Genomic DNA, 20,783 nt, shown 5'->3' with positions numbered 1-20,783 from the left:
GTAATGTAGCTTCGTATATAGAGGAACACAGGGAGGAGCAGACTCTGTCCAACCGCTCTTTCACCTTCACTCTGACACCAAAGAGAAGGCAGAGCCAAAGGCACAGACCCCACTGTTTGAGGTGATCACCACAGCAAGTCTTTCACTGCCACAGGGTGTTTTCGTTGCACTACCTGCACAAAGATCTTGCAGAATTCAGTGAGATTCTCACACTTTAATGAAGAGTTATGTGATTGTCAGATTATTTGTCTATACAGTCACTAGTGTGTGTATCACAGTTGTAAAATGGAGAAACACACTACCCAAAATTTAAATGAGAAAAGTATTCAAAGGCAATGCAAATAAGAAGTAACAATTTGCAAGTGATTTCCAAATAATCAGATCTCTTGACCTCTAACCATGACAGCACTGAAATCAAGCTTTAAATTATAAAACCACTGTATAATTATCAGCAGATTAACTTTATCATCAATCAGTTTATCATTTTTTTCCTTCAGACCATCTTCTGAAATCACAGCTGTTTGAACAATCTCCAAAATCTTAATAGAGAAGAGGATAAAAACCTTAGCATATTTAAGGATAGCATTCAGAGATCTAAATACATTGGACACGATGTATAGTGGGGATAGGTGATAAGGGCCTGAATAATGAATTTACTAAAATCAGTGGTTCAAGAAAAGTAAATGAAGTAGGTCAGTAACTTCATCTAATGCAGAGAAATGTGTCAATATTTCCAGGCCATGAATTCTAGCATGGGGAAAAAAAATGTGGTTGTTTTTTTACACATGTACAATGTACAATTTGTGGAATTCCTTCCAATTATTAGTATGAAAGCAAGGAAGGGTTTTAAAAAGGATGTGATACTTATATGAATACATTTCCAGTTAGAAGGAGTAGGGTATGAGAAGAATTACTTATATCAAACTTCAGAGCGTAAGCCAAAATTAATTAATGTACTGGTATTGGGACAGGTGCTGTTTAAAATCTTTGTTGGTGACATGGACAGTGGGATTCCATGCACCCTCAGCAAGTTTGCTGATGACACCAAGCACGTGTCCCTCCACACTGGAGGGAAGGGATGCCATCCAGATGGATCTGAACAGGCTTGAGAGGCAGGGCCCTGCAAATCTCATAAAGTTCAACAAGGCCAAGTGCAAGGTCCTGCACCTGGGTCATGGTGATGCCACGTACAAATATAGGCTGGGTGGAGAATGGGTTGAGAGCAGTCCTGAGGAGAGGGAGTGGTGAGGCACTGGAACAGGTTGTCCACGGAAGATGTGGATGCCCCTTCCCTGGAAGTGTTCAAGATCAGGTTGGATGGGGCTTTGAGCAACCTGGTCTAGTGAGAGGTGCCCCTGCCCATGGCAGGGGGTTTGGGACTAGATGATCTTTAAGGTCCCTTCCAACCAAAGTAGTTGTACAATTCTATAAACAATAAACATACCTATTGTTGTGATGACTGTTCCAGCAAAGAAAAAGGCACTTCCAAGGTCCCAATGACTGCTGTTGTTAGATGAATTTCCTATGGGACTGACTCCTGCATTATCAGCATCAACAGCATGCTGCAAAGAAAAAGACAACAAATCAGCCTTACACATGCCTTACCGTATTCTATGCATGCTGGTATAGGCTCCAAAGGGAAATTTCTAGGACCATGGGAACAGCTTAGATTTACACTTTTTGATACCTGCTCAGAGCATAGTAGCATCCTTTGTACTCACCAGCTAAATATATGACTGAACTAAATAGTCATTAAGGTGGAAGAAAGATGCAATTCATAGAAAAATGACAAAAGATAAAAAGCAACTGAGAAGCAGAGGATGGACAACACAAAGCAATACATAAATATTGTTCTTGTAGCAATAATTGCCAAAGGAAAAATTTCCCAACAGGAACAGCTGATGTTAGAAGCAGCAAGAAGGGTGGTAAATACAAATAATGTTTGTGAAGTCAACTGAAGCTAGTAGTCAGCCAAGGATTTTAATTCCCAGACAATTAATAATTGATTAAGTTATTTATGTTTTATGCTAACTAAAGGAAAAATAAGATATATATATCCCAATTTAAATAAGCAAATAGGATGGCTATGGAAACATCATGAAACACCTTTGTGGTCAGCTAGAACTTGCCAGTTGCGACACTGGACATGATCCCATGTCCACAAACATAGCAGGGTACAGAGACCCTGAATGAATTAAATCCAGAATGGAAGCGGAGGTAGCTATACTGCTTCCAGGCCACTGTCATACATGTTTGCCTTTCACTGCAGCTTCCCAGTCCAAAGGAAGATAGAGCTGAATGCATCAGCCTCCAAAGCACAGAAATAAATCTCTCATCAGCATGCGGCACGTTCAGCTGAATTGCTCTAAGTTCACTTTTGAGATGCCCTCTGGTACATGTGCTCTAGTTGTTTGTAGATCTCATGCAACCTATTGCCCATCATAGAGAAATCCAGACCCCACTCTGGAATAGCACCAAAAATTATTTCCTTTCAAAGTAAACCTCTCCTTCCCAAATGTTCCCAACTGAGATTAATTTCCATAAAGCCAATGCAAAGGAAGCAAGCTTCTCTCTTTCTGCCTCTTACCATTTCCAGCTCTTTGCCTTTCTCCCGTTCTGTCCCAGCTCCACTTCATGTTGCTGTTATCATGCTACTCACACTACTGCCAGATCTTCCCCTTCTCACTCACTTTGACGTTTGCTCCTCCTCCTAAATATTGTCACCTTTAGCCTTGGTTATTTCAGTGAGCTGACTGCCGGGCTCAGCAAGAGAGGCAAAGTGCTGCCTCTTACATCCTCTCTTTCTTTGACTTTGTTCAACACAGAATTCCCAACTATTAATACAAGTCTGTTTTGACTTTTTGTGTTCCGTTTCCTTTAACCACTTCTCTTTTACCTCTGACTTATCACTGTGATTTTTTATTTCACCTTTTTCTATACAGTCAAGGTGCAAAGCAAGGTTAACCATTCTATTTACTATTGCCCCGCTTCTCACCTGTTCATGTCTATGATTTCTCTCCTGATTTTCTCTATCACCTTACACTTTCTTGTGATTTCAGCACTGACTTTTAAATACATCCATTTAACACCTCTTATATCCCTAGCTTTAATGATACACTTTTCTCCTCATTCACCTCATTTATCACATTTTTTCTTTTCATCCCCTTCCATTTTGCACTTTTCCTCACTCATTTTTTGCCTATATTTCCAACTGACTTAATCATCACAAATATTTCTCTGCTGCATTTTTTTTCCTCGGCTAATTTCAGCTGATCTGCTCTCCAGTTGTTACTTATTCATCACATTGACCCCCAAAAACAGAAGGAGTGGGAGAAGAGGTGCACAGGCAAGAACAGAGGCCAGGTATGTCTAAAAACATCAGTCCGGGACAGCCTTTTTTAACGGCAGAGCTGGTACATGGCAGGCTCAGCTGATTGTGAAATTACAGCAAGAGCAAGCTCCAGACTGGACTGGTTGCATTTCACGTGGGCAGAAAGCCAGGGTTCCTCAGCACCTGCCCGTATCTCAAGAAACAGGGATATAGAGAAAGGAAGTGCTTAAGACCAAACCCTTTGAAAGGGCTTCTGTACCAGTCGCTGGCATATTGCAGGTGGTGTGAAAGCAGAGATCATTTGTTTGTTTACCCAGAAGATCATAAATCAGGGTAACGGACAGGTTGCTTGTTTAAATAGGCCATGACACACTGTCAGCTACCCCGGCACGTTACTTCTGCCAAGGAATGCTGCTTGCCTTCCCCTTGAGTGTGTGAATGTCAGCAAGCTAATTACAACACTTTAATCACATTTGAGTTTAGACAGTTTAGCAAGTCTATTAGGGCCAAGAACCAAACCCTGAAGTGAAGGAGCGTCCTGTTGCCTTAAGGAGCTTTGAGCTTCTCGGGCTCCCTTCTCATCCAGAACAAATTCATTTTTTCTTTAAAGCTTGACTGACTTCATTCATTTATAAATATCCAACTATCCCAACGCTATCTCCTAATACATAGCATTTTGCATACAGCAATGGAAGATAGAAAGTGAGCAACAAGAGGAGAGCAGCCCTGCAGTTAGCAGCACTTAAATATGCAATTTTAGGTCATGCATGGGTAAAGGATGCCTTACTACCACCACAAGTCCACCTATGCAGCAGCATCCTGAAGACTTGACACAAAACTCAAACAAGGACACTGTCACTGGCAAGACCCTCCCAGTTCACACAGACTGTGAAATTTTACAGCAGTTTCCCATCTGTGAAACTTCAGACAGGCTTTGGAGCATGACCCAAAGAGCTGCATCCTCAGGTTGTATCTTGGAGAAGGGAAAGACCCAATTTGCTAACTGCTCTGTTGGCAAACCTTCTACATTTAAGACACTTCAAACTAGCAGTTTCAGGTATTTTTATAGTTGAAGTATAGTCAAAAGTAACGGGTCATCAGTTTGGTTATAGTCAAGGGACATGGCCTGGTGAATCTGCATAGAACTGAAGGCAAACCCCAGAGCAAAATCCCAGCTTACTTAGTGATACTGGGATGACTGAATCCTGTATTCCCAAAGAGAGTGAAGTTCAGACTCCATCTCAATCTGGAATAGGCTTTATCAATTTGTTGATACTGCCTGTTGACGTTCAGGCAGTAATATTTAAGGGCTACGAGGCATGGGCCCACCCTGGGCTGTCTAGTTGTTAACATATAGGACTTGAAGTCCAAAGAAAGGTACAGTGAACACTAACTTGTCTCACCAGGTGTCAAGAGTTCTGCCTCCCCAACATAAGATAAAAATAGTATCTCGTCTCTATGGATAAAATCAATTATATTCTCCTTATACCAAATAGAAACTACTGGGGTTTCACCATCTCAGTCCCTACCCCAGTGATGCTGAACAAGTGTCAGGCTCCAGCTTCCTGCAGCCCTGCCCTGTCCAGAAACAGCCTCCACCAAGTTGGGGGCTGATACCCCAGGCCAACCTTAGCCCATCTGTGTCCCCAGGGAGGTGCCTGGGCCAGGGGATGCCCCTGGCTGCCCTCAGCCAGCCATGCTCCCTGGCTGGCAGTGGTGGGGTCCACAGCTGCCAGCTCCCTGTCCCCTGGGGTTCATGTGGTCCTCACAGGGCCCGGATACTCACGTCTGATCCTCCTTGGTGAGTGAGTACATACATGTCAGCCCTCACTAATGTATTAGGTACCTTGATCACTACTTAAGACAATTATATCAAGAAAATTCTAGAGCTGTGCCCACAGGCGCCAAGATAGCTGGGAGCTAGTGCAGCTGATGAGGAGACAGGAACCAAACAGACTTTCTACTTTCTCTGGGAAAAAAAAAATGCTTTTATCTCTTTCGCTTGTTCATGTTTCTTTAATTTCTCCAGTAAGTTCCCAGGCATGAAGAAGACAAGTCTTTTCCAAGGACAAGCCTAATATGCATCTTGAGTGCTAAGCTACTCAAAGGATGTACTGTATGTGTAACCGAGGATAAGAATTTGATAAGAAAAGAAAGGAAAATTCTTGTCATCTTTTTTCTAGTTCCATTAATACCTCTCCACAGATCATGTTAATCCAATAATGATTATTTCCCTATACAATTCTTTTCCAAGCAGATTCCTATCAAGCATACAAAAAGTTGTTTCAAATGCCTTTCATGCTCTGAGGTTTCTCCATTACGATTATTAGGATGCTTCTCATTATCAAGCAGCTTTTAAAGACTTATTATCTAATAACTTTTCTCTATACTCCCTACCTCTCTATTTATTCTCACCACGCCTCAACACAGTGACTAAGGGATGCTCATTAAGAATTCCCATTTATTCACTTTTCCACAACAGCATTTTCTAAGGACCAAGGCCAGCAATTTTTGTCCAGGTATAATCAAAACTAATAAGCTCTGAAAGCCCATCCCTTAAATATTTCTGCCTATCCCATAAAGGTCTTTAGGTGGCAATGGACCAGGTAGGGATCTACCTACACTTACAGTGATCTGACAGTCGTGCACACACTATGTCTGAGGGCAGACCTAGAGCATTCAACAAGGGACACACACAGAGATCTAATTCCAAAGGGCTTAGTTCCCTGCAAGCTTCTTAGCTAACTTCTAGAAGCCACACAGCTACAGGACAGCTGCAGATTTCTGCAGCATCCTAGGCTCAGTTGTCCCCTATATGACTGGAGTATGTCTGGACTGAAGTTACAAACTGGAGTGCCTGCACCAACTTAGACAGGACCCAAGAGATCTGAATCTTTTTCTTCATATCTTTCTAGGGGGACTAAGGTAAAATAAAGATCAGAGCAGAAGGGAACTTCAGACATATAGAGAACAACCTCCACAGGCACAGGCAGAAGGTTCAGTAATCAGGTATTTACCATTGTTTTTCTTTACAATTCAAATAGTCTTTTCCTGTCTTCAGCAACAGGCAAGTCTTCCCCATAGTTAACTCAAAATACTTTCTGCTCCATCTAGAGCTTTCTTCTAGCACATGAAAGTCATCCAAGTTCTCTTCATTTTGCAAGGAAATGCCCTGAAAAGACAAGCTGGCTTTATGACACTGGTGAACCAGTCAAGCAGCTGAAACTGAAACATCTTTACAGGATGTTCCCTTTCTTGCTTACCTTCAGGGCAAAAGCAGTTCAGAACACTAATCAAATGTGCCTATCCAAAATATGAACTCTTACTAACATAATTAGCCAGTAAAGCCTGACAACCTTATTCCAGCTCTGCTTCCTTTTCAGCTTACAGGCTAACTCTAATGAGTTACTGCAGTCATTAGTGGACATTGATAATACGACTTAGTTCCCAGGTGGGTGATTTTTTTTTTTTTTTTTTTTTTTTATATTCTATAATCACTCAGACTCCTAAATTAAACCCTGAAGGAAAAGGAAGAAGGAAGCAACCAATAACCTAAGTAACTTCTTACAGTAGCAAGCCACTCTATCTTACGTCATTGTGCAGGGCTCATTATGAAAGCAGAGCTCATTACAGAAGTTTTTACTCATACACAGTGCACAGGCTACATAGAAACAGAATATGAATACCCTTATCAGCTCCACAGGAATTACTTTGCCAAAAGACATTGATGGTGTTCCTGCCTGCCTCTCCTAATGACAGAGAATATCTGATCTTTCCAAGAGGCATAACCTCCCCATTATACACTCTAAGTGTGAGCTATTACAAAGGCAAGAGGAGTTCTTTTTGACCCCAGCTACTAATAAGCCTATGCTATGGCATATAGGAACAATACAAAAGTTTTGTAATACGTTAGCAGGTGTAACTACCAATGCTATTTTTCTTTTCAACTGTATGTCCAGTCACTTGAGTTCCACTGCCTCATGCTCTTTGTTCAAATGGGTACAGTGCAGCTAAATGTCCTTGAAGCACCTGATATTTCATTGCCTTTTAGCATATTCTAGATTTCACTTCTCTCTAACTCTGAAAACTCAAAGGTGTCGAGATAGAGCACACAATTTTGTCATTTTCTTATTCTGGCAATCACCATTGTGCCAAATTGTAGATCACATCAGGCATTAAATAATGAACTTGCTTCACTGCAACAAATGTCTTCAGAAGCAGAAGCGGGCTTTAACAATCTACGATTAAGAACTTCCACTTCAGGTGAAATACTTGCTATCTTAAGAAAAAATTACCTATCACTGTATTAGTATTAGACAGACCTGAACCAAAACCCAAGAGACAAATACAAATTCAAAATACTTTGAATCTTCCTAGTGATTTGCACTGCTTCCATCACTATATTACTTCTGAAGGTTATCAACAAACTTCACAGCCTGGACTCAGCGATTCACATCTGTGCTACCAGTGCTAATATTTGCAATGGGTTATTGGAGATCAAGTTGGAAAGGACGTCTCATCCACACTAAATTTTAACAGCTTCCTCATACGATGCCGTATATCTTCTTTATAGGTTTTCCAAAGGGGAAAAGGGATAATTTTTCCATCATTAGCCTTGTAAAGACCATGACACTCCTTTCCTCTTCTCCTTAAAAGATTGTTCCAGAGCCACCCCTACAGTAAAAGGATACAAGCCAGTTCTAAGGTCTCACTTTCTGTATTTTTTTCATATTCTCCAAAGCAGTGAAATTAATCAACACAGTCATTCTGGAGAATACAATCTGTGCTCATCTATAGGCTTTCAGGTAGTCAAAAAACATTAATTATAAATAGGTCCCTTAGTGGTAGCCAGGTGCTGACTGCACACAGCACAGCAGCCAGGACCCACGGAGGCTGCCACATCAGTCTGAAGTCACTGTTGGAAAGGCAGATGCAGCATTTGGTGCAACACAGAAATGCATTGTGCCATCCAGGGAGATGTCACTTTTGAGATCATCGACATGAAGGTATGAAAGCACAACATTAACCCCCTGACATTATCTCCAAGCAGTGGTTCACTGTTCTTCTGTGTAAGTCAGTTACAATCAGTTTTCTGTACCAATGTACCCAACTACATCCCTGGAGCCAGTTTAACCCCCATAAATACAGAAGAATCCACAGAAACTTGTTATTTATTGACAAATCTGCTTCAATATTTCACATCTCTTGGCCTTAAGACATTCTAAGCTGCTAAACCCATTTAATTTACCTTTGCAAAATGATTTCCAGTTACACAGCGCAATGCCTGAGGACATAATAGAATCTCAGGAGAATATCTGCCTTCTAATGACACAGTATGCCTGTTTTGTATTTTTGAGGTGAAAGAAGGAAAAATGTTGTGTAAAATAAAGAATTAAAACTAGTACATAGCTTAGGCTAGATATAAGAGCTGTTTAGAAACCTTTGTGCTGCAGTTGGTATGCAGGACTCTCCCATCTTGTTGAGATGCTTTGCTTGTTGCACCTATTATGTGTTCTGCTTTCTGCTAGAAAAGAAAGCACTTTGCATACCTTTTAATGGTGACATTCCCAACAAGAGAATACATGCTTCTTGCTTTTAGTATTTTTCAAAAATCCTTTACAGCTTCTTAAAAGAAATACCAAGCTTATAAATTTGATTTACTTATAGAAAGGGTTTTATAACACAGTTGGGTGGATGGACACAAGAATCCAGCGGGTAGCTCTGTGTTCTTTCAAACAGCCTGAAATCCCAAAGGAACTCTGGTGTGACACCCCAGAGGGAAACTCATTGTGCTCTTGGAAGGCCCAGACACAAATTCAGGTCTGAAATATAAGGTTGAAGTTCAACTTTGGAATAAATTCCTCAGGTATCTCACATTTCCTGTCTAATCTCTATTTTCTTCAGATTAAGTGATAGGTTTCTATATGGGATCCCAGAAAATATACTACTGAAGTCTTGTAATATCCATAATACTTTCCTTGTCTAGAGTTCTAATCAATGAAATATAACTCTATCCTTGATAGACCTTTCTACCATGTTATTACATTTTCCATGTACACCTACATTCTTGATTTTTATTTCCTTCAAAATTTTTTCTAAGGTTTTGCCTACTAGAGCAGACTGAAGTTTCTGTAATTCTTAAATGCCAATTATTTTCTATTTTTAATTGTATACTACATCATCATTCATTTACCTAAAATTTGCAGAAGTCAACCTGTAAATTAATACAGCAGTAAGTTCAGAATTCTTGGCTGAATTATTTATTTTGGAATTCCCACCTGTCATTTTCTGTTTGCTGTCATGACTGCTGTGTTTAATTTTGGAGGAAGAATTGAGACATTAACATCATTTGAAAATTTACAGAGATGAAGGGCAGATCTCTGGCAAATCTCACAAAAATTTATTCCAGATACCAAGTTCTGATTTTCTTTGCACACATTTTTCATTATTCTAATGAATACATTTAACCTCTATTTCTGATGGTGATGGTTCTGTGAAAAATTTTGTCCCCTGTTGACTCAGCTGATCAACGAATCACCAGGCTGTTTATCCTGACTTCCAAGAAGTACTGTCTTCTTCAAATGGCCTACCTGAATCAGCGTGTCCAGCTCTAGTTGGGTTACACAAACGTGCTCCCGAAGAAAGTCAGCCTTCTCTAGCGCAATTGTGTTCTTCTTCTTGCTTTCAAAGGGCTGCTCCAGGGCACGGAAGACGAGTCCTCCCGTCACCAGGTAAACTACCACCACGACAAAGATGGCCACCACTGTTTTCCACTTCATGACTGTCTGCAGGCCTTGAGAAGGGGCTTCCATGGTAGCAACAACAGTGGCTCGGGAGGAAACAGAGAGTCGTGGAGCTGGGTAGTGCCCGTTGGTCTTGGGCTCAGGTTCACAGGCTGGCACTGGTGAGGGAACAGCCACTGAAACACAAAGTAAAAAAATCTCATTCAAAACCAAATCCCTAAGAGTATAACCTTGATCTTCATATAGAACTTTCCTAAATATCATTTTCAAGACTCGCATAAACCACGTTGTTCACAAAGAAGCCTTCTCATCTAGAAGGCTCCACGTGTGTTTTTTCCATCCATACACAAGCTACCTCAAGAGTTTACTTCAACCATTACCTCTAGAACTGGACAGGTCAGTTGCATATGCAAAAATTTCCCAAGGATGCAGAAAACCATTTATCCAATAAGAACATGAAAACTTTGACTAGTTAGGATATAAATTACACAAGGTGGGGTTTGATGAGAGGGACCCTGGCAGTGATTTATCTCCTTAAATCATTATAGTCTCATAGTCTATCATGATAGGCCATAGTCTCTCCACATGGGAATCATGGGACTCTAATTCACACGGATTCACAAAACCTTCACTTCTGAAAATACTCTTAAAGCCTGGAAGCTTCACAAATTTTAGCATAAATCATTCTTCAGCCAAAGCATATCTGAGGTCAAAGTCACTCATGCCAAGCACAACGATGGACCTCCCAGCTTGAGACTGAAACACTGTGTAGCCCACGTGAGCCTAGCAGTACATCAGAGCTAATAAGCCCTGACTCCCAGCCAGACTTATGAGGCTGACCACTGTGTCAAGCTACCAAGGCATCCAAATCCAAGCTGGCCCCAATGCCTCAGCACCACACTGCCCCACTTTCTCTTGCCGGTGTTAGCAATGGTGGGATGAGGCCAGGTTCCTCAGCATCCGTTGGTATAATGGTACCACACGCAGGCTTTAAAGATGCTGGATTCATTTTAAACCAAATCCCTGCTGTAATCTTACCAGGGTGCAGCTGTCACTGGCCTGTAATTTCTTTGAAACCAGACTGATTTATTCATATAAGATTTAAATCAGATTACAGTTAAAATAGAGTCACTTTAGCTGCATTCTCTGAACTTATTCCCAAAGTGTCTATGCTATTTTGCTCAGAAATTAAAGCAGAAGGATTGACAACATATGATCAGAGTGGCATTGTAAACTGATTATATACATTTTGAACATACAACATGATCATACCTTGAGTTTGAAGTGGGCTACAACTCTGTCCCAATAGAAACCATTTCATTATACTGAATAATTCAAGAGCTCAGCCGTTTACTACAGTCCCATATTCCTAGCAGTGATACACCTCTGAAGTAGTGCTTTGAGGATAGAGTTTCCAGTTTACTTGCTAACTAATAAACTACAGAAACCTATAGTTGCCTTAGACTTACAGTTAATATTTGTTTTCATACATGACTTGGAGGCTTCAGATACTAAATAGATAGAAGAATCCAGGATGAGAGGAAAAGCCTCTGTGGTTGATCCCCTTTGTGTGTATCATCTCAGTTTTGCAATGCTCTGGGGGTGAGTTTGACCACCAAAAAGTCATTATGGTTCCCAACACTTATCAGCCAGGATAGAGTAACATCAAACTTAAAAAGACACTTTCTCTTACCTCTACATATATTTCACGTAAATTCTAAGAATAAGAACTGACAACAGGGAGAAGAGTGGCAGTATTAGAAAGAAGTCACATTTTTTTGTAAAAGAGATCAATTACTTCATTCTCTAAATCTCTTGAAAGGAAAAGATTATTGTAATAGGTACAGTGAGTTTCAGCAGGAAATATCACAAAAGTATTCAGAAGAAATGTAAAATAGACAGGCTGTATAAAGCAGCTAGAACGTCCCTTCCTCTATAGGCAAATATCCTAAATCTGACTCACAATGTCTCCTAACTAAACTAATTAAATTTGAGTATTCCCAGAAGTGGCTCAGCTGATGTAAATCAGTGCAACACAAATTCCATGGATTCCATGGAATTCAATCAATTTACATCAGTTAGACCCCATAACTACTGTGTATCTTGTGAATCAACACAAAATCTGCAAGCCTGATTACTCAGCAAAACAGTCCCAGGATCTGAGGCTCGCATGGTAAGAAGAGAGCAGAATTCATGTGACAGAAACAGCATGCTACAGCTTTTTGAAACAACTATCCACCTTACCCTGATTGGCACAGTCCAGTGTAGGCTGGATGAGCCTTTCAATGAAGAAAGATGCCTGACACTGACATTCCACAAATAATAAGTCAAGAGGAAGGAATTCAAGAGCTGGTAGAGTTAAAATAGCTTTTGGGAGTTTTCTTTTCCCCTCTTCTAGTATAAATGTTGTTTCTTATTCAAATCATATTTCTGGCGAAGTGTTAGTAACAGCTTTACAGTAAAATCATGGCCTGTTTGATTCTGTCTTCAAAGGAAAATGTGTTGTACTTATTTAAGAAGAAGATGAAGAAGTTCAGGGTAGGGAATGTAAAATGTTCTTATAAATATTGTGTCACTTAAACAGCTCAATGGATTACTGTGCTTGGCTTGCTTATCTCTAAAATAAAAGATAACTCTTTTCCAAGAACTGTGTTAAAGTCTTTCCTGTTCTGCTATTAGTAATAGTTACTCTACGTACACGTAGAAATGTTGATCCTAACTTATTTTGCACGCTATAAATTAATACACAGGAAGACTCTACTAAAGCAGCTTGTTGAGCAACTGCTGTGTAACAGAGACAGTACCCATACAGAGGCGGTACAGAAGGCACAGCTGCAGCCAACGCCCCAGCAATGTGTCAGGGGAGATTTCAAGCAGCAGTTGTGGCTGCTTAAAATCTTAAAGTCTAGCAGTTACCGCACTCTTTACGACACAAGAGTGGGGTTATGGACTGGAGCACATGGTAAGAAGTCAGAAGGTCTGATTTCCAATTGGAACTCTGCCTCCATCAAACTGTGCTCTCAGCAAAGTGCCACCATTCGCCTTTAAAACACAGTTTCACCAACTAGGAAAACATAAAATAGCGCTTACTTTTCTAACACAAGTGTCCTGCAAGAATCCGTGTCTGTACAATTTTTTAACATACATATAACCATAAAAGCTATATAAACTTACAGAATTTTAACATCTAGTTTTACTAAAATCAGAGGGTGAACTACAGTAGCAATTCAACAATGTGCAGAGATACAGAAAGTGCTTAAGAAAATGAAGGACTACATAAATTCTTGGATTTGTAGAGTTAGTTTAGATTATAGTTCAGGACAAACACTGAGCAAAAGAGAAGAGGATATGTTTACAATAAATGCAGAACAATCCCTGCTTTATTTATCCACATTTTTTCAAACCAAGTTGCTGTCAGAACAGGCTCCTACCAGAACAGAGTCTCATCCATGTGTGTTTGTTAAATTATGACTTAATCTGCCTCAGTGAAAGCAACGATGAATCTCCATTCACATGCATGCACTAAATTATTAGACAGGTAACCTCAAAGGAACAAGTACCCTCAAACACACACACCAGTGTTTCAACGCAGGCCCTACCCCAGTAAGAGGATGCCAGTGGGGAAAGAAAGGTGAGTTCCTGTATGTTTGGATAAGCTTCAAAATAAAGCAACTGAATATATTGATGTTACAAGTCAAATTAAAATGTTAGGATCTCCAAAGTTATTTACCTCCAGGAGTACCGCACTACCTGCATTCGATGTACTGTCAGGCCTCCCATTGACACGCAAGGAGCTTAAATACCTGAGATTTCTGCTAATAGTGATGAGAATTAAGGAATCAAAACTCTTATTCACTGACTCTCAAGAAGACTGGAGCAAAGCTTAACCCAAGTTAGGCAGTTGGCAGTTGGACTAGATGACCGTTGTAGGTTCCAACTGAAATATTCTATTCTTAAGCAAAGTGCTGTAATGGAAAACACTGGAGCTATTGAAACGATGCACCGTAAGACATCACTTCAGGTTAAGAATTGCCCTTTATTACTGCAGGTATACTTTGCTGTAGGAGATTTATGTTTCTAAGAACAGGTTAGAGTTATTTCTGCTAGAACTATTTAGGTACAGTTGGCCCTGCTTTACAGTAGCAGGGTGGGCCAGATAACCTGTTACGACTCTGTGAAAATAGTTCTACCTTAAAGGGAAAATTCCAAACAGAGAGACTTAAAGTACAGCCTCCACAGAAGGACAGCTTCAAATAAGCCAAAATGCTGACAGGATGTTCAACTGGCTTCTGACCATGAAAACATTAAGCATGGCTTTGCCACACTGACCTATATCCTGGCAATTATCTTACTCAATATGCCAAGAAGATAGGAGATACCCAAGAAATCTGGTTTTAGAGGAGAGTTTCTCAAATGGCTTCAAACCAAATAAATTTTTTTTTAAATTAACATACCCTCCTGTATGATACCGCTGTGACAATTTTTACCTGTGAAGAAATGTAAGTCAGGTTTAATGGACTGTCTTATTTAGTATTTTATTTTCTTCCATGTTTCCGTGTTACACGAGCACACAGAAATGTATGTACATTTTAATGAGGGTATAATAGGGTATTCTTGACACATCTGACACAAGTGTTGCTTTCACAGGATTCAGCATAGAATTAGATTGAGGCCATACATACTTATGCATTCATAAGCCCAGCAGCTGGATTTAAGTTTAATACCCGAGTTGATCAAAAATAAAACTGGACATTTCCTCTCCCATTTTAGTGGGAGCATCCAAATAAGACAACAAAGTACTTTCAGCTCAAGCAAAAAGATTCTTTGAAGTGCATCCAAAGGTAAGTATCAGTATGTTTCTCAAAAATCCTCATAATATGATGGGAGGCTTTTTTAAAGAAAGGAAATTATGCTTTCTTCAAACATTTACATAGTCAAGCACTCCAAATTTCCCATGGAGTGTTCCTTATCTTTGTCTTAAAATTAGAAGTTTAGTTCGAATTATAAAGTAATCTTATCAGGCAGTCCAGTTGCACTGCAAAAATTCATGAGCAAATCACACTCTGTACAGCTTTCACAAGATTCTGCATTGGGTTATCAGCACTTGTCCAGCCTTCCTGTAGTACTAGCTAATAAACCAGCATTTCCTCTTGAAGTAATTTAGAAATATGATATTTTGTCAAATGTGTGAAGTTGCAGGACAGAGACCAAGGCTTGGAAAGATGCTAGCAAAGTCCACTACAGCTTCCCTGAATCAGCCACTAAAAGTAGGTGGATCTAGCTTATTTTCTGGATCACAAAAGATTGAGGGATGAAGGGACATCACTGGCCATAGTTGTTTTAACATCCTAGCACGAGCATTATTTATTTTGTTTTCACAAAATACAGAGTATTCTTGTTGTTTGGGTTCCCCACCCCTCTTCTGAAATGGCCACACACTGAAGTTAACATCAAAAGACTTCCTGATTGAACAGCGTGGAAAGGCAGGAAAATGAGCAGCCCACCCATCAATAACGTATGATCTTGCACTCCAAGGCTCTGGCTCATCTCCAAACAGAAGCTCCTGAGGGATATGGGTATCTAGCATTTGCTTCCAATCTCACAACCTTCCCACAGACTCCCCAAAGTGATTTCAGCTCCTGGCTGCCTGGGCTAAGATAGGAGGGCCGTGCCTGGAAGTCAGAGCAAGGATAAGAGGTACGTTAGAGGAAGAGCTGAGGCAATTGGTGGATTATGATCTCAGCCACATGAACTTCTTATGAATGTGTCACAAAGAGAAAATACATGTGGGTTTATGGAGGAAAGGAATTTTTATGTCCAACAGGAAGCGGGTGGTTGCTATATGCATGATGGAAGTAATGAAACGTGAAAGTTTCTGTCCATGTGTAACCAAAAAATCATTAAGCCATTAAAATTTTGCACTATGAGGACATGGCTAATTATTTCCACCACCTGCTTTCCTTGCTATTCCAGCCCCCTCCCCACTCTCATTCCTCATCTCTGTCTGTTGTATTTTTTAACAGGTTTTGTAAAGTAGAGAGCATCCATTTAACCAACACAATGAACGTCGGATTTTTACACACTGGGCATTCAAAAATCTGACGCTGGCTTAGAAAGTCTGGCTTTTAGAGCAAAAATCCCAGTGGACAATGCTTGTGTCTGCCTTTGTGTTTGTGCAGCATCTTTGCATGATATGGGCTAATTAACAGGTGACATTTCAGCTGTGATCAAGAAATGGGAGACAAAATCCTGCCTGCAGGCTACGATTACATATGGGGCAGAAAACTAGTATCCCTGTGGCTGTTGTTCTGGATTGAGGCACAATAATAAGCACTGCTGCCTGGGGACCACGGCATCCTTACAGCCATGGGTCAAGAAAACTGCTCTCAGTGCTGACACGTCTTACACCGGTTTGGCCCTGGTCCCCCTGCATATCCCCAAGGTGTTCAACCACAAAAAAGGGAAATTTCACCCTACTGTTTGTACAGCGTTTTGCTGCAAACTGCCAGCGGAGTGAGAAGCATCACTATTACATTTACCGTTGGTGAAAGCAAAGCTTGACACAATATTGTTTGTTTGGAAAATGCAGAGAGTGCCTGCGAGCATATAGCTTTTCACTGCAGCAGTACCCCACCGGTTAAAATCCAACGTTGTTTTCCCTGAAGTGGATTCTCTAATGCAGTATTAGCGCTGCTGACTTCAGCAACATCTCAGCAGCCTGCTGCAAATGCAGTCATCAGCGGCGAGGCATTCAACAAAGTACCGAAAGAGAGAGACAGGTAAAGGCAGAAAGGGCAACATGTATTAAACAAAATAGATTGAATGTGCTGTTAGAAAGAAAGCAGCACTGATTGCTCCCAATTGCTCCTTTCCCAGGGTGGGGCGGGGAGAAGGGAGGAATATGTTAGGTTACAAAACTGCATAAGGAACAAAGTCACTGTTTGCTTCCTATTATAGGATAATGCTAGTGAAATAAGAGTAAAAGTTCATGTATTGAGTTCTCTCTGTTGGTGGGGAGAGAAATATCAGTAATATGTACCAGAGGGAATTATGTCTAACCATTGCTTTGCCAGCCCTGACAGCAGCTTTGGGGAAAATGTCATATAAAAAAGGTTTCTGCAATTTTTCTATCATTTGTCATATATTCCCTGCTAGTGCTCACAGTTATGAATCTTGATAAGTTTCCAAAAAAATCTACATAATTCTGCTTCATCAGTTATAATTGAAACATACTAATTAATAGCTCTTGGAATACCCCAACTGCTTAATTGATTTGGAATGCAGTTGTTACGAGAAAACAAAAAACACCACTGTTTTATAATGTGGCTTTCGTTCTTCTTCATTAGAAAACTATAGTTTAGGCAAAAATAAAGAATCTGAAACAGCCTAAATTGGAACATGGTAGAAATTAAGAAATCAGTGTGGTTTGAGTTAAGGTCTTTCTGTAGAAAGAGCTTCCCATCTATGAGAGTCTTCACAGAGTGGTGGTGCTGGTGCACTGGGGATCAGAAGAACTAAGGGGAACTTAAGCCTCTTCTCTGTTCCTGGAGAGCTTCTTTAGTGGCAGACAAGGAACTTAGCTATGCAGTAAGTCGTCAGAATGAATCTTGCCTTCCTCTGAAGGACATTGTAACTCCTGTTTGACAGCAGTTTCTTCCAAGGAACGATCTTATGGGAATCTTCCCCAATTTCTACTGTCCATACTACCGGACTACCCCCCATTTCCTATCCTCTTTACACCATTTGGGATGGGGAGGAGCAAGAGGAGTCAGAAATGGAGAAGTGAAGCTGGCCATAAGAAAAAAATGAAGAAGGATAAAGGTCTTTTAACCTTTGTCTTTGTTTCTCACCATCCAAATCTATTTTAACTGGCAATAAATTAAATTAATTTTCCGCAAGTCAAGTCTGTTTTGCCCATGACAGTAATTACTAAGTGATCTCCCTGTCTTTATCTCAATGCACAAACTTTTCCATCCTATTTTCTCCCCCTCTCCAGTCAAGAAAGAGGAGTGAGAGCGTGGCTGGGTTCGCATGTGACAGCCAGCCAAGGTCAACCCACCACAGACAGGTTGCATAGGGGCAATAAAGGTGAGGACACAGCACTGTTCTTCCTCTAAGTCTCACCAGTCATGGAGTGCATATGGATTTTGGTGAAAACGTCCTAAGTCCATTACAATTATGCCCCAAGAATATTAATGTATAGATTAACTTAAACTAGAGTGATGAACATGAGTTAGCTGCAGAGAGCGGTCTTCCAACAATAATGCCTTTTTGTCACTCTCTACTGGAGCTGGGTCAATATAGAACAAAAACATTCATTTGTCTTGTTGAGTGGATTTGATTTTTTTCAGTTTTTATCATCTTTCATTCTCATTTTTCCTTCCCACATATAAGCACTTCATTTCACTCATTTTCTATACACATTTAAGAAAATGGATGTTAGCAGCATACATTTTCACATAATGCTAAATGTCAAATTCATTAAATATTTCATGCTGGCAGGAAGCGCATACACTCTTACCCAATCAAGGAGAACTAGTAATACAATGTGATATCTCTGACTGACAATTTTTAAAAATATAAGAAAATCACAATCTGCTTGCAGATGTTAAATGGTTAGAAATTGGGCACTGGGTAAACTTGACTGGTTGAATTACTTATTAATCCAGTTTAACAAGTGTGTGAAAGATTAAAAAGTCTATGCAATTACCATTCATCTGAGCTATGCCATGTCCCTTTTCTTTGTTTGCAACAGATTTTGTGAGGCTGTTGAAAGACTCACTGGTATTCTATCATTTCACTTCAGCAATTCTGAACTTAGACTCCCTAAAGAGATAGAAAAGAAGTACGTACAAGCTAATTTAATTTTAGTCAAGAAAGTACAGTGAGAGAGGAGGGTCTGAATGCCATTTTTATACTTATTGTATTTCTGAAAGGTGCTGCCATTTCTAATTGTAAATTCTCTAAAGCACAGAAGAATGGCAGTTCAAGCATCCATCTCAAAAGGAGCTTTCAAAGCAGGGAAAGGAAAAACTCACAACGGCTGCTTAAGAAAATAAAAGCTCTGCAGGACTAAAATCTCAGTGCCCTTAACCATATAAAAACCAGAAAATCTCACTATGCCAACAAATCCTAAATCAGTTTTTGCACATGTCCTTATTAATAGTTACATATTGTAATTATTTATTTCATAGAGAACAAACTCTTCGGAACAGGGGCCCTAACATCATCACACAACAAATGACAAGGCTGGAGTAGAAATCCACTCTCCTGCTCCCAGACTTGTGTGTCCCAAGACCTATCCCTAAAAAGCTATTCCTATTTTGGACATCTGCACTTTATTACTTTAAATTTATGTCCATTTCTGCCTTCTGCACAGCCTTTCATATGACTGCATATAGTTAGCATCCAGTGAAGATGAAGATCTGTTTTTCTTTCTTCAGGCTAATAGAAAAGGGAAGCAAACTCTGGATGGCACAGAAAAGGCTGCTCTGTTCACCATCTTTCTCTGCTTCACTTGGCACCAAAATACTGAATGGTGGTGAAACGTGCTTGTTTAAGAGTACAGAATGAGAATGAGTTGGCAAACTACAGTAGGGAAACACTGGATCTGTATTTAAAGAATATGGGAAATACCAGTCTCTTCCTTCAATCAGTTTTGACATCTCTCATCTTGGTTTGAACCACAATAAATCAAACTCCACCACATATTCAAATGTCATTTGTCCTCGACACAAAATGATTATCACCGCAATCATCTTTTCAACGTCCCACTTCAATTTTCATTGCAACTTTCCAAAGTGTTACCTTAATATCAATGAAAATGCTGTTTGGACTAAGTGTAAAAATGTTAACTGAAGTCTCACAGATGAAAAAAAGACACTGACTAACTGAAAACAGTGATGAATTCTTCCCTAGATCCCTTAAGAATAGTGGAAGAAATTACCGATTAATCTGTACAAAGGAAGAAGGGGATGATATATTAGGAAAAAGTCTAGCTACAAGGATAGCTACACACGGGAACAACCATTGCAATATTGAAATCTCCTTCATTGGAAGTATCTAAGAACAGGGCATAAAATCATCTGCCAGAAATCATTTAGGTCAGTGTTTTCAATGTGCCCTATGGACCCAAGAAGAAAAGCTATCAGTGAAGGGTAACAAAGGAAAACAACCTAATGTTGTAGCCTTTGTATTCGTCATCCAGGATCTGTAAATAAAGTGGTGAAATGTTAAGAGTGTGTATATATATATATAAAAAATAAACTCAGAATCATTCATCTTGATATTCTAGTCCCAACTCACACCAGGAAAATGCTCTTGAAATCCTTTCCCCGCCCCTTCTGTGTAAGACAGTCAAACACATCTCAACATTCCTCTCTGCATCAGTTGTGCCAAGCCTGTAATCATCTTTCATGATTATCTAAATATCTCAAAGCGTTTCACAAGTAATAGACAAACCCCTGTGACACTGAGGAAAACCAATATTGTACATGTTCACAGTTTGTCTCATGTAAACACAGCCACAGAGATGTTAGCAAATTAATTAAATTCAAGAGTAATTTCAAAACTTGATTAGAACAAGGTCTTTGTCATACGTGCATCAAGGAGGTACAATGATCTGTCATCACTGTATTAGCAAATCTTTACGTTCTTTTAGGGGACATGCTCTTTTCTGCTGTACATGACAAAAGACTGGTCTGTGTTAC

At 40.0% G+C, this 20,783-nt stretch overlaps 1 protein-coding gene across 1 annotated transcript in view; it reads right to left on the bottom strand.

The window, feature by feature from the left end:
• Positions 1–20,783, bottom strand: part of KCNK10 (potassium channel, two pore domain subfamily K, member 10) — a 71,410-nt gene that overhangs the window by 36,226 nt on the left and 14,401 nt on the right. Inside the window, exons 3-4 of the mRNA XM_014946994.1 lie at positions 9,922–10,250; positions 1,445–1,562 (exon numbers count right to left, since the gene is read on the bottom strand). Coding sequence (XP_014802480.1) covers positions 1,445–1,562; positions 9,922–10,250 — 447 coding nt within the window. The remainder of the gene's footprint in view (positions 1–1,444; positions 1,563–9,921; positions 10,251–20,783) is intronic.

Source organism: Calidris pugnax, unplaced genomic scaffold (assembly GCF_001431845.1).
Source record: "Calidris pugnax isolate Ruff unplaced genomic scaffold, ASM143184v1 scaffold127, whole genome shotgun sequence".
In the NCBI taxonomy this organism is placed as follows: Eukaryota; Metazoa; Chordata; class Aves; order Charadriiformes; family Scolopacidae; genus Calidris; species Calidris pugnax.
The sequence above is the reverse complement of the archived record's forward strand: the minus strand, read 5'-3'. Positions and strand labels throughout refer to the sequence as shown.